We start from the raw sequence: 14,988 nt of genomic DNA on the forward strand, positions 1-14,988 counted from the left end.
GAAGTCATTAGCTGTTATACAGCGCAAAGGCCACGTCGCTGCCCTGAGACTAGTTAAGAAGCGTTTGCGCCAGGAGAGCGTTTCGGACGACGCGTTCGGAAGTTCTGCAAACGGAGTAGCACGGAAGCGGAGTGATGGGGCCCTCGCTCATCATGTTTGACAAGCTGAAAGAAACAGAAGTCCGCATACATGCACGCGCACACGTGCAGCAATAGCCCTTTCCATTCAGATAAACAGACCAACAAAGCTGAGGAAGAACACAAACAAACACGAATAGTTGCGCATCGATGGGAAAGCTTTTTATCCCCTGGACAAGCGCTTTTCCTTGTTTTGCGTCTACTTTTATTTTTATTCATAATAATATGCACCCACCGCTCACCACGGACACGAAAGAAAACGCGAATGAACGTTGAGTAGTAACACGCACACGTGCCTTTCGCCTGGGCGAGCAGTTTCGCAGCCGATACGGTGCCCTCACGAGGATACCTCGTCGTCGGGTGACACGGTAGAGGATGCTTACGGAAATGTGAGAAGCCAATGACTCCACTGCCTCACTGATAGTAGACGTGAACGTGCCCTGCGCGCTCCTTCAGCAGGTGATCCAGACCAGGAATGGGCCACCGGTTCGACGCCACAATCCATCCTCGTCGGAGAACTTCCAGCAGCTTCTCTAGCAGCACCTCCAGCGCATCTGGCAGCAAATACATATAGAGCACGTAGGGCGGCGAGGTCAGCGGGGGAGCAGCAGCTCGCACTGACGCAGTGGAGCTACGGATCGCCACGTGACGCGGGAAGTACACATCCAAGTCCGCAAAGCGAATATCCGCGTTCACAAAGTGCGTCTCGACCGACACGGGTGAGGAGGTGGGAGAGGCGATGCACGTGGCGAAGGCTGCAGCATTGTCCTCCGCCTTCACCAGCAGCGCGTCGTCGAGCTCGACGCCCGTCACCAGCAGGTGCAAGAAGCTCTGCGAAGAGCCCTCCACTGTCGTCGCCAACTCCCGCCAGCCTTTCCGCACGTACTGCGCCAGCGAGAGGATTGCCGTCGCATCGCCGCAGCCCAGGTCCGTGAGACGCATTTCGAGCCGTTTGGCCGCAGTCTTCGGGGCAGAGGCAGTGAGGGTGGTCAGGAAGCGGGCGACGAGCCAGCCGGCGAAGATCTCCATGTCCCCCTCGCTTGCCGCGACAAAGGGAGAGATGAAGTTGCCGTCATCCCACTGAAACGCGAAGTCCGCCATGGTGCAGGGAGGTGCTAGGGGAGGGGGGAGGGGGGGGGGAGTGTCGATCGCAATGCGTCGAGTCAATCGTTCTCGTTCACCTTCCTTCAAGTATTTTTTTTTTCTTCAGCTGTGCGCAAATCGACGTTCTTCGTCTCTGGCTGCAACAAGAGGGACAAGGAAAGAAGAGGGTGCGTGGAGCGAGACGGCGGGGAATAATGGCATTAGCATATCATGGGGCGGCGAGCACCTTCGTTCCACGCCAGGTTGTTTACAGCTTTACCGGTAAAAAGAAACCCGATCGTCGCTTCCACTATCGCTCTCAAAGCGCTGCTCGATTTAGCTGTTTTGCCTCGACCTCCAACAAAGAAGAAGAAAAAGACAGCGCATGTGCGACGGCTACCCTCAGCACACCCAACGCACACCCAACACACACACACACACACCCGCGCCGCTCCGGAGTGTGGCTCATCTGCGAGAAGCAGGCAATCATCGATTCCTTCACGTAGCTCCGATTCAGTTGAAAGGATGGATCTCTTTTTGCTGTTGTGTTACGCCGTTGTACAAGTAAATTTTTGGTGATAATAGAAAGAAAGACAAAGCGGTGACTTTTAAGGAAGGTTTCTAATATATACATCATCGGCCCAAAGGGGCAAAGAAGGCTCGACAGTGGAATACATGGTTAGACAACATTTATTCTTACCAGGAAAACAACACTCATCTCCCGTCAGCTTGCGTCGCTGCAACGCGGCTCTCCTCCTCCTGCAGCTTTTAAAAGAAAAGGAAGGAAAGAAAGAAAAAATAGATGGGAGAGGTCCGTCCACTGCGGATGTGGACAACAAAGGAGTGTCGTCTGTGCACATCGAAAGCTCAACGAAAAGCAAACGAAGAAAACCGAAAGTAAAGGAGACGTCAGAGATCAGCACGAAAACGGCAAAGACGTGACGGAGGAACAAAATAGGCCACTGCCACAGGTGGTTTGTTTCTACTGCTTCCTCCCCGCGTGCTCGCTTCGCCGCGACTGCCCTACCGACCGCGCGGCCTACTTCAACGCGCACGTGTTCAACAGCGCCGTGATCTCCGGGTGCGAGGCAAACCACTCAACGAAGGTGCGACGCATACGCTTCGACATGCGATCGTACTCCTCCTGCAAGTAGACGGCAAACACAATGAGGTTAAAGTACCGCTTCAGGTAGTGCACACCGGCGTGGTGCGCCCGCGCGCGACCAACCTCGGTCGTATCCGGCGATGTCAACGCGACCGCGAAGGACTCGATAGCGCCGCGCAGGTTCTGCATCTTCGAGCACGCCTCCAGCACCAGGTCCACCTGATACTTCGCCGTCCGGCCCTCTGTGAGAACGCGCTTGAGCTGGGTAATGGCCGCGTACTCGCCACGCGCGAAGTCGGACAAATACGGCGCGTCGAGGAGGTCGCGGTAGGCGCTGTGCAGCTCATCGTAGTACTCCGGGATGACGAGACCAATCAGCAGGCAGCAGATGACCATCCCGGTGGTGGTGCGGCCGCGGCCCATCTGACAATTAAAGACGAAGGAAAGCGTCTCTCGGCGATCAAGGTGCTTCGCGATGCGGGGCAGCAGCGCGTCCACGAGCAGGTCGAAGTCCCGAATGTCAGGGCTTTGCTCGTCCGTGACGGGAAGGCGAAGCATCTGGCAGCGGAAGGCCTTCACGAGGAGCTCCTCGTAGACCTCGCGCAGCGTCTTGACCGTCTCCTCCGTGGCAGACTCCCACACACCAACGAGCTCGCCAGGGTTGCCCTCGTCGTGCACGAGAAATTTGCCGTCGTACTCGCTCGCTTCCTTTAGGACATCCCGCTTCAGCTCGTACTCCACAATCTCGATTTTCTCTGTCTGAATGCCCGTCAGCTCCACGTTCACGTACGGCGCGGCGAGATCGCGGAAGACAAACGGGCGGTCGCCGACGTAGAGAATCGGCTCCTCGCGCAGGTTCACCCACACCACCGACCCCCGCAGCGGGTGCTGCAGCTCCTCCGGTTTGAAGGTCGGGTCGAAGAGGCGCGGTGCCGCAAAGCCGAGACACAGCTCGGAGTCGTTGCTCTGTCCGGGGTACGTCTGCAGCGGCTCGTTGGACGCCCCTAGCAGCGACAGCACGTTGTGGATGCCGATGCGGGTGGGGATGGCCACGCCGTATACGTTCACGAAGTCCACCTTGCGGAAGTTCGGTGCGCCGCACAGCACCGGGCGCAGACCCTTCTTCTGGCAGCCGGGGAAGTGGTCCGCCTTGAGACAGAAGTTTGCCGTGAGGACATCGCCGGAGCGACGCGTGAGGTCGGCCTTCATCAAATTGTCGGCCGCCACGTAGTTTAGCGCCGCCTCGCCGCGGTGCTCGAGGTTCTCGACGATGTTCGACACCTCCTTATGCTCCACCACCCAGTCGCTGAACCGCTTGCTCTCCACCGTGAAGCCTTCCTCATGCTGCGCATCCAAGTAGAGACAGGCGAGGAGCACGAGCAGGTAGCAGCGCAGCCCGTGCAGGGCGTCGACTACACATTGCATCTTGTTGCTACCAATGACGCTGATGCGCCGCTTCAGGTAATCCACCTCGTGCAGAATGTTCCAGTGGCGGCCGCGGCCACCCAGCGTAATGGCGGCGTCGACGGTGCGCAGCAGACTGCCAGCCGTCAGCATCTGGCAGATGGTGGAGGCGAGGAGAAGCTCGACGTGGTGCTCCGGCACGTCCTGGGACGGCACGTCCGCCGTCGCCGCCACCTGCGCATGCGGCACCAACACGTCGCTGGAGTCGTTCGAGAGCAGCTCGGACAGCTTCTCGGGGGTCTGCGTGGCGCGCAGGTCCCCGAGCTGGCTCGCCGCGTACAGGGTGAAAATATTCAGCGCCACCGTCGTGCGGGAGGTGCCGGCGGAGTCGTTGATGACGATCGCGTCGTCGGCCGTGATGCCCGCCTGCGTGAGGTAGCGAAAGAGCGGGTCGACGTCGCTCGCCAGCAGCTGCCCAGAAAAGGGCATCGGAATGCGGGAGTAGCGCACACCAGACCGCTCGACAAAGTCCTCCATCGTACTGCGCGGCGTGCGCACGGAGACCACCTTGATGCGTAGGGTTTCACGCTCGCCGGAGGGAGAGATGCGGTGCAGCACAATAAAGCCGCCGTTGTCCTGCGCCTCCAACAGCACGTCGCGGCGGAGACGGTCCTCAATCTGCTCCATCGCCTGCACGGAGGCGTGCATCGTCGTGCCGTGCGCGGCGGCATCGGGGGTGCTGTCGTAGTCGGACAGCGTGTAGCCAACATCGTTGATCATCACCATCGGCTCCGCCCGAAGGCTCACCCAGTGAATCGACTGCACACGAGGGAAGGTGGAGCGGATGTCGCCGATCAGCTCATCCCGCGCGCTGCCGTCAAGACGGCCGCAGGTGAGAATCGGAACCCCCGGCGCGAGCTGACGCAGCGCCACAATGCCAGTTCGTGCCTTGCTCTTGTCGCACATCGGCAGACTACACAAAATGCGGCCGGAGCTGAGGACGTTACCGTGCCGCTGCCGAATCATTCGAATGGCCTCCGCCTCCGGCCCGCTCGCCGTTGGCGCCACAACGCGCTCGGACTTGAGCTGGTCGTCCAGCTTCTCTCGCACACTGGCGATCAGCAGCTTCAGCTCCGGATTCTCGTCGAGCCACTGCACAAATGAGAGCCGTGTGGAGTAATTCCACAGGCGCTGCTCGCAGTAGTATGAAAAGACGAGGAAGTACGCGTACATCTGCAGCCGCATCTTCGCCAGATCAGGTGGCACGTCGCTCCTCGAGAACGCGTCGTTGATGTGATTTGCAATGGAGTATCCCTTGTCGGCCACCTCCATCAAGATGACGAGTCGGCGCTCGTGCAGTTTGCCGTCGGGGAATAAGGAGACAAGCTTCTGAATGGTGCGGTACGACGGCGCGTTCACCTTGCCACGCAGCACGCGCACATCCGCCGTGACGTCCTTCACACACAGTTGATAGAAGCGGACGATGTTGGCGATCTGCATCATCGAGCTGGTCCGTCCGCGGCCGGTCTGGCAGCTGAAGATAAAGACCGCTTTTGGCTCCTCTAGACACGCATCCAGCACGAAGTCGAAGTCTTCGGGCTGCGGTCCGATGTTCTGCGTGACGGGCCGGCGGAAGTACATAACTTGGTGATCCGTCTCTTTGTCAAGCCGATGGAAAACCTCTGCGATGGTCAGCACCTCGTGCCGCTCCGCGCACGTCCACTGATCCTCCATCCCGCCTCCTTTGCTCTCCAGGTGCACGCTGATGTTGCCGCCGTTTTCGTAGGCTTCCTGCAGCACCTCCTGCTTCAGCTTCCGCTCAATCGCCTCAATGCTGAGCCCCGTCACGTTAGGGATGATGATCGGCTTGAAAGGGTTCGTACGCTCGCGAACGATGTAGGAGGTGTCGTTGATGTAAATGATCGGCTCCTCGCGCAGGTTCACCCAAATGATCGGGCCCTCCACGTGCGCGCGGCGCAGCTCGTTGACGATGGTGCGCACTGCGCTCGCGTTGGCCTGTGCCACGCCCGCAATGTTCAGCTTTGGCACAATGCGAAAGTACGGCGCCCCGGCCACCATCCCGGTTGCACCCTCCCGCTCGTGCAGGGCCTCCTCCAGGTCCCGGACAAGGATGTGCTTCGCCGAGAGCACGTCGCCTTTACGCACCATAGTCGTCTCCGCGGGCGACGGCAGAATGACATCCGGCCGGTTGGACAGCATCTCCATCACAGCTAGGGTGCTGTCGGTTAGCTTCGCCACACTGCTGGAGATCATGGACATGCGACCAAAAGCAAGGCTGGCCATCGACATCTCGTCCAACTCGCGTGGCTCAGGGGCCCCGTGGCCGGGGTAGTGGGCGCCCCCCCGGCTGTGATACGGGGAAGCAAAGGCCTCCGCGTCAGCATCCTTTACGTTGTCTGCGGTACCCTTCGCATTCATAAAACTGGGAGTAGTGAACCCTGTCGAGGCCTCTTCATCAGCGGCTAGCTCTTCTTTTCGAGGCGATGCCTTCTGTGGATTCGCGGGGTCACCGTTGTTGAGGCTCGCCTTCGCCGCCCCTGCCGCCGTCGATGCGCTCTGTTTCGAGCGTTTGCGCTGGCGTGCCTGGCTGCGTGCGAAGTCCTCGGCCGCCAGCGCACGCTCCTGCACCTCGGCGTCCGAAGCGACGAGCGTCACCGGCGGGGGAGCGGGGTAGATAATCCTGTTCGCGGTGGACGGCGGCCCAGCCCCCCAGGAGCGTCGAAGGTCGTTGCTCCGGCGCTCCAACCGCGTCTCGCGCAGAGCGCTCTCCCTTTCCAGCGCCGCCAGCATCGCCGCCTCGGCGTTGCTTTCTTCCTTCTCCGCTGCTGCTGCGCCAGAGGGCTTTTCCACTCTTTGGGGATCTGCGCGTCGTCCTACACTGCCGCCGTCGCCGTCCACGTCGTCTGGGCGAACGTAGCGCATGCCTTTGCGGATGGCATTGTCCCACCCCTCCGGCACCTGCGACGAAGGCAGCCGGTAATTTCCGTCCTTTGCCTCGTCCCTCGAGAGGACCGTGGCCGGCTGCGAACGGGTGTCCCTTGAAGCTGACGGATGAGCCGACAGCGAATCTGCCTCCTCCGCCCTCAGCGACGGTCGTATTTCGTACTCGACGTCCTCTGCGAAGCCCGCCGAGGAGCGGCGCTGCAGGCGGGAAGACTGCGTCATGAGAAGCGCCTTTAAGTCCTGCAGCTCCGCCTCCTCGTCATGCGCCGCAAAGGCGGTGAAGCCATTCGGGCGGTCGGGGTCCGCCGGCGCGGTGCGGCTACGGCCGACGGGTGGGGTGCGACCGCCGGAGAGAAATTGCTGGGCCGGCGGTGGGGTAAGTGAGCCGTGTGGCGGTGAAGACGGCGGCGCGGGTCGCGGCAGTTGAACTGTTTTGGCGAACCTCTCATTGATGGCGGTGCTGCCCAGATCGTTGCCGAACGTCAACGCAGGACTGCGCTGCTCACTGGTCGTCACAACGATGTCCGTCGACGGCCCGTCTTGGCTCCCTTGCGATAAGAAAGGTCTATTACTCGGTGGGCCCCCGGTGGTCTGTGTGATGGGCGGCAGCACACTCGCTGCCTGTCCCTGGTCCTGTGCCGCCACCTGCATTGCAGTGGCCCTTCTTGGACGGTTAGGTCGACGGAGAGTGCTGATAAGGAGCCCAGGAGAGATAAATTTTTATAAAAACGAGAAGAAAGGTGTGGAAAAAGATAAAGCTGCGTGTATATGTATATACATGTATGGGCCACGCTTTCTTTGAGACTAACGGATGCTGTGACGCACAAGTGAGAGACGAAAAGATACAAGGGAAGCAGCGGCAGTTAGATATTCCAGCGCGAGTTCCTGAACGACAACGTGCACACAACACTTAACGCGGGCTCTCAACAGAGGAGCCGGTTGCTGATCAGCAGCCAGCAATCGTCAATAAACCAGCAGGCAGGCAGTGGTGGAAAAGAAAAGGAGCAGCAAAAAGGAAGCGAAGGTGGAGTTGCACTCCAGCAAAGCGGAAACCCCCGACAGCACGCCGCTTCTTAAGCAGAAGGAGAAGAAAAAGACGTTCATTAATGACGGCGTGGGCGAACAGGGAGGAAGGAGACGCACCACGCGCGAGCACAGTGTGCCCACCTCGATCAGGAAAATAACTAGAATGTTTGCAGTTATTGCTGCTTCAATGAAAACAAGGCAAATACGTAGCACAAAAAAGTAGAGAACAAAGTATACATATGCTTGAAGGAGCGATTTGCAAGCAGTGTGATGAAGTGGGTGCACGGGCTGCCCTCGTCACACCGCCTCAACGACAGCACGGCTACCTCGATTCCCACATGGCTTGCACCAGCCACCTTGAGGGGAAATCGGTAACAAGTACTCCCAGCAGTGCTTCGGCTTTCCAAAGAGCAGCTCAATGCGCTGCGCACGCCGCTCGGCCTGTGTGGGTGCGGCATCCGTGGAACTCGCCATCTGCATCGGAAGGCCTAATTTCCGCGGAGGAGACCTGTTGCACCCCGGGCATGGCAGACAGACCAACACTAGCTGCACTGCCTGGGTCACCGCCCCCACGCACGTGCGCAGAGTCGAAAAGCAGCCCTTGAGAAGCGCACAACGGGTGCGGACCGGTCGCGGTGCCGCGGAAATCCTAGCAAGGAAACGCTCGAAGGATAGCTGGTTCATGCGGTCCAACGTGCTTATGCCGTGCCACAGTAGAAGCACATGTTGCACCAAGAGATACGCGACACAGACGCCGATGGCAGTCATGCCGGCTGGCACCCACCACCGCCATTCGATTGACCACCCCAACTCTGGGTCAAGACTAAACTCGGCTTCCCACCCTGCGCACACCGCACTTCCTGCGTAGGCGAATATAAACAGGCCGGAGTTCACCGTCCCACACAGAGTCGAGTAGAAGAGACACAGGAAGAAGAATTTGTAGTTGCGCCGGCCGACGCAGTTGTTGAGGAATATGCAGTGATGGTCCATGTTGTCGACGCAGCGCCGACACCTGCTGCAGTGATGGCTGCCATCCGGCTTGTACTGACGGCAGATCCCACAGAAGCGAAGCGAACCGTCAGCCTCGTACTCGTACACGGTGTTGGGGTTCAGTCCAACGGTTTCCACCGTGGGGGGGATACATTGCCGCCCGTACGGCGCAGCAGGATCAACCACCTCCACTGACCGATCTACGGCGGCTGCGCTGGAGTTGGTGGTGCCGGTTGAGGTGACTTGAGAGAGCGATGCTGGAGTGGGTGGATGTGCTGTGCGTAACTGAAGCGTCGCTGATGGCGACGGTCGGACTTGTCCATCCATGTCGTCGCCTTCTCCCGTAAATCCGTCCGGAGGAAGACCTGGTTTGCTCCTCTCAGAAGAGTCAGGAGGGTCACTCAACGCAGGGTCGGGTCTGTTCAACAAAGTAGTTTGCCGCTCACTGCGATGCGGAGACACCGCCGCAAACTTGGAAAGCGCTGTGTGCGACAAAAGCATCGATTCATCTTCGCTCATTCCAATCCACTGCATCTGCAGCTGAAGCAGCTGCCGTGTCTGAGCCGCTTTCTGCTGTGCATATGCCTCCTGCTCACCTATCCACGCCTGCTGACGGACCCAACTTTCATGCAAACTCCGCTGTCGCGCCGCGTCGGCCCTCGGCGGCGACAGCCATGGCTCAGGCGATACGTGGCCCGCGGAAGTGAAGACGGCGCGGAGAAAGGACACAAACATCAGGGCAAAGAACGTGTCTCCCACGCAGAGGGCGGCAATTGAGAAGCGCCTCGTGGCAGGGTAGTTGAGCCAGAATATCTCCGCTTGAAGGGCGTTAAACTCCTCATAAACCTTCGGCATAAGCGAGTTTGTATCCGCGGCGTCGCGCAGTAGATCGATAAAAAGGTTGTTGTAACCAACAGCTAGGGTGACAGCGGACGCGAAAATGAGCAGCGGCAAGTAGTAGGCTACAAGCAGGCAGAGCAGCCTCCATACTTTGCGCGCCCAGAGCCGCGGATGGAGCTTAGGGATGTCCATTATGAGAATGCAGGACGAAAGAAAGACACAAACAGATCCGGAAAGAAGTCGATGCTGCTTCTTTGAAGAACATATATATGCTGAGAGCAGCGATGTGCCTATTTGTGTACCTGAGTAAATATTTACATATCCAACTACTTAGAAGCAATGCAAAAGACGCGGGCGACGACTCTTCTCTATCGTCGGCTACTTTTCTCTTGTTGAGGAGAAGGCACACAGCTCGATACTTATCCAAAAAGTGAACGGCAGCTCTGTTGAAGCTGCGGAAATGAAGAAGGAAAACGAGAACGAGAACGCTAGCAGAAACCCCTGGTAAGGAGGAAGACACTGAAACTGTGATACTTGCCGAAGGCTATTTGGAAGAAGAAGTCTCCCTTAACGAGAAGCGTGGCGACTTCAACAGTACTTTTCTTTTTTCAAGATAAGGTATTGGGAGAGAGGTACAACAGAGGAAGAGCGAAGTAACAGCGATGCAACAACAAAAAAAGAGAGGCACTTTTCAATCACCTGCGGCAACAACGCTCAGCACCACCCGCATTTAACGCGAAAGCTCGTAGAGCGGTTGGTGCCGTGTACGCTTCGTTTGCACGTTGAGTTCGCCGTTGTCGCATTTCATGCTGCCCCTCCGTGCTTTACAGAAGAGTCGCAGATAACATAGTCAGTTCTTTTACTATTATTGCTAGTGACCCCTTCTGCTTCTTCCATGGGGAATCCTTGCGACTGTTAATGGTGATCTACAAGAAAATGGGAACCCGAGAGGCGAGGAATAATAATAAAAGCAAAGGATAGAGTGAGCAGCAGCGGAAGCTCGTTTAACATATACAAGATAAAATGTCGAGCACAGCGCGTACGGAACGACACATGAAGGGTGGGGGGATCCATAGCAGGCAAGGAATATAAAAATAAATAATGAGCTGTAGCACCACAACGCCTCTTCTCCATGCAGAGAGGAAAAGTTCAACTGTTGACCTAAACATCAGCGAATTTGGCGAGCAGCCGGAGATTCAAAAGTAAAAGAGAACCGTAAAAGAGTAGAAGCCTTTGACACATTGGATTAGTGATACAACTTCCACAGCAATAACTCTTCTTCTACCACTGCACAGCACCTCAGTTGTCTAAACGACAGGCGAGACGGCGTAAGCACACACACACACACACACACAGATACACACATGTACGCATTATCACCTGCAGAAGCTGCCTCCCGCTACACATTTCCCGACACGGTATCATCTGCCCTGTCGTCCGTGCGCACCGGTGACGGCAGATACCGTCGCCACCACGGCGACTCGTTGCCCAACAAAGCCCGGTAATGCCGCTCCACTCGTATCGCTTTCTGCCGCTTCAGCTCCTCCTTCTCCGCCGCCGATCGCTTTGGGCGTGTGAACGCCTGCCGCCATCCCTGGAAGGTGTCGTCGCCGCGTGCGATGCTGTCGAGCGTGCTTTCGCCCCTGCACAGCAGCACGCGGTGCTGAACGTAGAATAAGAGGAGGGAGAGGCCGAGTACCACGTCCACGGCCGGCACCGCCGCCCAACCAATCTTCGACATCATCTCGTCTCTGTCCACCGCAAACAGCGTCACCGCCATCAACGCACCCCCCAGTGTGGCGCCCACGCCGCTGTACAGCAGAAAGACGACAAACAGCTTATAGTTGTTGCGGCCAACACAGTTGTTCACGAACGGGCAGTGATGATCGAAGTTGAAGACGCACCTCTCACACATCCGGCAGTGATGGGCGTCGTCGGGCTTGAACTGATGGCAGGCGTAACAGTAGCGCAGAGACCCGTTCGGGTGGACCTGATGAACGGTGTACGGGTTCAGTAAAGGTGCTGAAGGGGGCGCCGCCGCTGCCGTTGCAGGGGCGAGGCGCAGTGAAAGGCGTGGCGTCGAGTAGGGGCTGTGACTGCCGGATTGCGCACCTGCCGGAGAGACAGCAGCGCCACCAGTCACCACTGCTCCCTCTGCCAGCTTCGTCGCGTCATCGTGGTTCTGCCGCGGCCGCTCTCGGGGGCCGCCGTTGCCACTGTCGTCGCTGTCATTGAAGAGGACGGCCGCAACAACAGCGGCACCGCCGGCGTCACTCGTCGCCTTGCGGGGGGCTGCGTCCTCGCCGTCTTGCAGCGGGTTTGCCGAGGTGGTCGGTGCTGCGCGTGCTGGGAGTTGTGGCGGAGGACCCGGTGGTGGCGTCGGGTAGCTGGACGGGTCGGTGCGATCACCGGAGTGGTTTGGTGAGCGTCGTGACAGGGAGGGCGCCAGTTGCTGCTGCTGCTGCGGCGGCGGGGTGTGTGCCGGGCCGCCTGGCTGGGGCGGCTGCGAAGCCCCAGGTCCTTCCCCACCGCCGCCCCCAGCCGGAAAGCGCGCCTGCCCTCTGCCTTGGTCCCTTTGGGGCAGCGGCGGCCCGCCGTACGCCGGTGGATACTGCCACGTCTCGTGCGGTACAAAGCCCGGTGGGGTGAAAATGATGGCGTAGTAGGACCAGCACACGACAACCCCGATCACGGTGGTAAAAAGAAATACAATGAGGCAGACAATAACGCACCACGCGCTGTGCGGATTGCGTGCGATGAGGATGATGCTGTACACGTCGCTGGCAACGACGAGGCCCGCGATGAGGAAGCCGATCACGGCGGGCGTGGTGTAGCCGCAGCACATCATGCACCCCTCCGCACACCCTCTCGTCGCCGCAGGGTGCGAGTGCTTGTTCAGGCACCGACACTCCGTCATGGTGAGCGAAAACTACAAGACGCCAAAGCAAACTGAAACAAAAAAGGAAAGAAAAGGAACGTAGGTGCGTACGCGGGTTCGTATATCTACGGCGTGTTCCTGCTGTGTTTGTTGTTGAGGCGCCGTACAAAGCCAGCTGCTTAAAGGAGGGCTTCTTCTGTTAACGGTGGTGCAGAGCGACACAAACAGCTCGCCCTCCTCTCACCCCACAAAGCAGAAAAGAGATTAGAGAGAGCACAAGATGAAGAACTTGAATGAAAACAAAAGAAAAAAAAATTGTTGAACTCAACCAAAATCAAAACCTGAATACCGCTCGCAGAAAGCGCCGTACATTCCTCGCCTACACTGCTGGGTCATGGCTTATTATTATCATTATTATTATTGTCACTTGCACCGCTCCTCCGAAGACGCACTGGAAGAATGGAGTGGGTCAGCCAAGCAGCGAGAACAGCTAGCATTTCATCAGCAGCACATGCCTTCCGGTTTTTCACAACACGTGCCATTGCGGTTAACGACGGACAGAAAGGAGGTGTTGTTTTCAGCCTCCGAGTAGTGCAGTTCGTCACGGGGTGCAGCTTCGACTGCTGCTCATTTCCGTTGTTGTGGCTGGAGGTCTTCGTAGGAATAGTGACGGCTATGAAGCGGAGCCTTTTTTTGGCTGATGCACACGCCTTTGAAGAGGACACACGCTGTGTCGCACCACATGTGCAATCACGTCTTGTGGACATCAACGCAAACAACAACAAAAAAGGGGACAGCAACAGCAATAATAATAAATAAAAGTGAGGTGAGCAATTTATGTTCAAAGACGACACCATCACGCGAAATCAGCGGAAAAACACCCTCCAACCGTGCAGCTGCCCGACACGCCATGTAGACGCAAACAGATAGAGAGAGAAAGAAATCGTGATGGTGCCGCCGTGTTGCGTCCCGAGCAGCGATGCTGACACCACATACCATCGCCACTACACCAGGCTCACTATGTACTCATCGACAGAGCCGCCGAAGCGCTTGGCGTAACCGGGCGGCGCACGACGGACGTCGTGGTCCGGCTTAAAAGGCAAAAGCATGCGACTCCACCGCTGATCCGCACCAAAGAGGTCAAACATGTAAAACAGTCGGTCCTCCGCGGCGCGCTTGCGCTGCTGCTCTAGCTCATCCGCCTGCTTCTTCGACGCAATCATGCGGGAGACAGAGGTCTGCCCTTGGTAGGCCATGCACACGAAATGCATGGCGAACGCGAGGAAGCAGAGGCCCATTGCGGTGGAGAAGACCATGGAGAGGATCACAATGAGGCTCGAGAAGATCTTCTCCTCCGTCATGGCCTGCCCGAAGAAGTCGGGGAAGTGAAATACGCAGCTGTACAACGTGGAGAGGACGATGTGGAATGCACCGACCGGGATGTAGCCGACGAAGAGCAGAAAGTACTTGCAGTTGCCACGGCCCACACAGTTGTTGATCCACGGGCAGTGGTGGTCCATACGGTAGACGCAGCGGTGACACATGTGGCAGTGGTGGGCCTGATCGGGCTTGAACTGACGACACGCACCGCAGTAGCGCAGCTTACCCGTGCGGTCGAGATCGAACACCTCGTACGGGTTCTCGCTCACGGCGCGGCCCTGATACACGGGTGCCTCGGCCCATGGCTCGTGCGGCACAAAGTCAGGCGGCGTAAAGATTGCCCAGTAGAGGTTGCCATACACCATAATCTCTGCAAAGACCATTATCACGATGGAGTAGTAGTAATAGAAAATAGACGCGTTGCCCACCACGCAGGCCGCATGGAGCATCGGCAGGAAGCACAGGTGGAAGGGCAGCACGTTTAGCGCAATGAGCCCAACAGCAATAAGACACGGAATGTAGCCGGCAGAGAGCGCGCACCACCCGCAGAAGGTGCGTGGGCGCACGGTGTGCACAGAGCCGCCGCACATATCAAGAATTCCTTCAAAATACTCGCCAATTACGAAAGGAAAGGCAGCGCTCTCGATGAGATGCAGCGCCGGCGCCAATGCTGCCAAAAGCCTAAAACATGTACAGAAGAAAAGAGTCGGGCAAAGAAGCTGCGTGCGAAGCTCTCGAGAAGAAGAGAAAACGAGGAGCTAATTCAAAAAGTACTTGCGCTGGCGCAGCTGGGGCAGAACTGCGGGAGACGCTGTCGCTCACCTGCTCTGCAACACCCACACGAAGTCAGCCTACAACAATTATTGATCCGCAAACCGGATGAGGTGAAGAAAACAAAGGAGAACACGCGCACAGGCCTTTCACACCGCCGCAGTTCGCCTCTACTGCGCCGTTGACGTTGCGCACAAGAAACTACGCTACAATACAGAGAGAGAGAGAGGAGGGGATGCGCTGGAGGCTGTTATTATGAATTAGCAGTTCTCAGCTTCAAAGTGCGTTACTTCACGGCAGCAGCGCGGACAAAGGGGGGGGGGGGTGAGGGAAAGCACCTGTGACAGAAAAGAAAAAAAAAGAAAAATAGTGGAGAGAAAGACGGAAGAAGGAGATTCAAAGTCAAAAGC

The 14,988-nt window shown here is 57.8% G+C and overlaps 5 protein-coding genes across 6 annotated transcripts; all 5 read right to left on the reverse strand.

The window, feature by feature from the left end:
• Positions 1–551: 551 nt before the first annotated feature.
• Positions 552–1,379, reverse strand: ABB37_02030 (hypothetical protein; the record flags this gene model as incomplete). Its single annotated transcript, XM_015798782.1, has 1 exon — positions 552–1,379. Exon 1 carries the CDS (start codon positions 1,236–1,238, stop codon positions 552–554), a length of 687 nt encoding a protein of 228 aa, XP_015662260.1. The 5' UTR covers positions 1,239–1,379.
• Positions 1,380–2,259: 880 nt separating this feature from the next.
• On the reverse strand, positions 2,260–7,636 carry ABB37_02031 (hypothetical protein; the record flags this gene model as incomplete). Of its 2 annotated transcripts, none has more annotated exons than XM_015798784.1 (1): positions 2,260–7,636. In XM_015798784.1, exon 1 carries the CDS (start codon positions 7,342–7,344, stop codon positions 2,260–2,262), a length of 5,085 nt encoding a protein of 1,694 aa, XP_015662262.1. In that variant the 5' UTR covers positions 7,345–7,636. The 2 variants fall into 2 exon arrangements, with proteins under 2 accessions (XP_015662262.1, XP_015662261.1); XM_015798783.1 differs by having other exon boundaries at positions 2,260–7,508.
• A 380-nt stretch (positions 7,637–8,016) lies between these two features.
• Positions 8,017–10,152, reverse strand: ABB37_02032 (hypothetical protein; the record flags this gene model as incomplete). The annotated part of the gene is made up of 1 exon (XM_015798785.1): positions 8,017–10,152. Exon 1 carries the CDS (start codon positions 9,739–9,741, stop codon positions 8,017–8,019), a length of 1,725 nt encoding a protein of 574 aa, XP_015662263.1. The 5' UTR covers positions 9,742–10,152.
• A 796-nt stretch (positions 10,153–10,948) lies between these two features.
• On the reverse strand, positions 10,949–12,466 carry ABB37_02033 (DHHC zinc finger domain-like protein; the record flags this gene model as incomplete). The annotated part of the gene is made up of 1 exon (XM_015798786.1): positions 10,949–12,466. One exon carries the CDS (start codon positions 12,464–12,466, stop codon positions 10,949–10,951), a length of 1,518 nt encoding a protein of 505 aa, XP_015662264.1.
• Positions 12,467–13,431: 965 nt separating this feature from the next.
• On the reverse strand, positions 13,432–14,917 carry ABB37_02034 (hypothetical protein; the record flags this gene model as incomplete). Its single annotated transcript, XM_015798787.1, has 1 exon — positions 13,432–14,917. The coding sequence occupies exon 1, from the start codon at positions 14,395–14,397 to the stop codon at positions 13,432–13,434; it is 966 nt and encodes a 321-aa protein (XP_015662265.1). The 5' UTR covers positions 14,398–14,917.
• Between the last annotated feature and the right edge of the window lie 71 nt (positions 14,918–14,988).

The sequence above is a fragment of the Leptomonas pyrrhocoris genome, assembly GCF_001293395.1.
Source record: "Leptomonas pyrrhocoris isolate H10 chromosome Unknown, whole genome shotgun sequence".
Taxonomy (NCBI): domain Eukaryota; phylum Euglenozoa; class Kinetoplastea; order Trypanosomatida; family Trypanosomatidae; genus Leptomonas; species Leptomonas pyrrhocoris.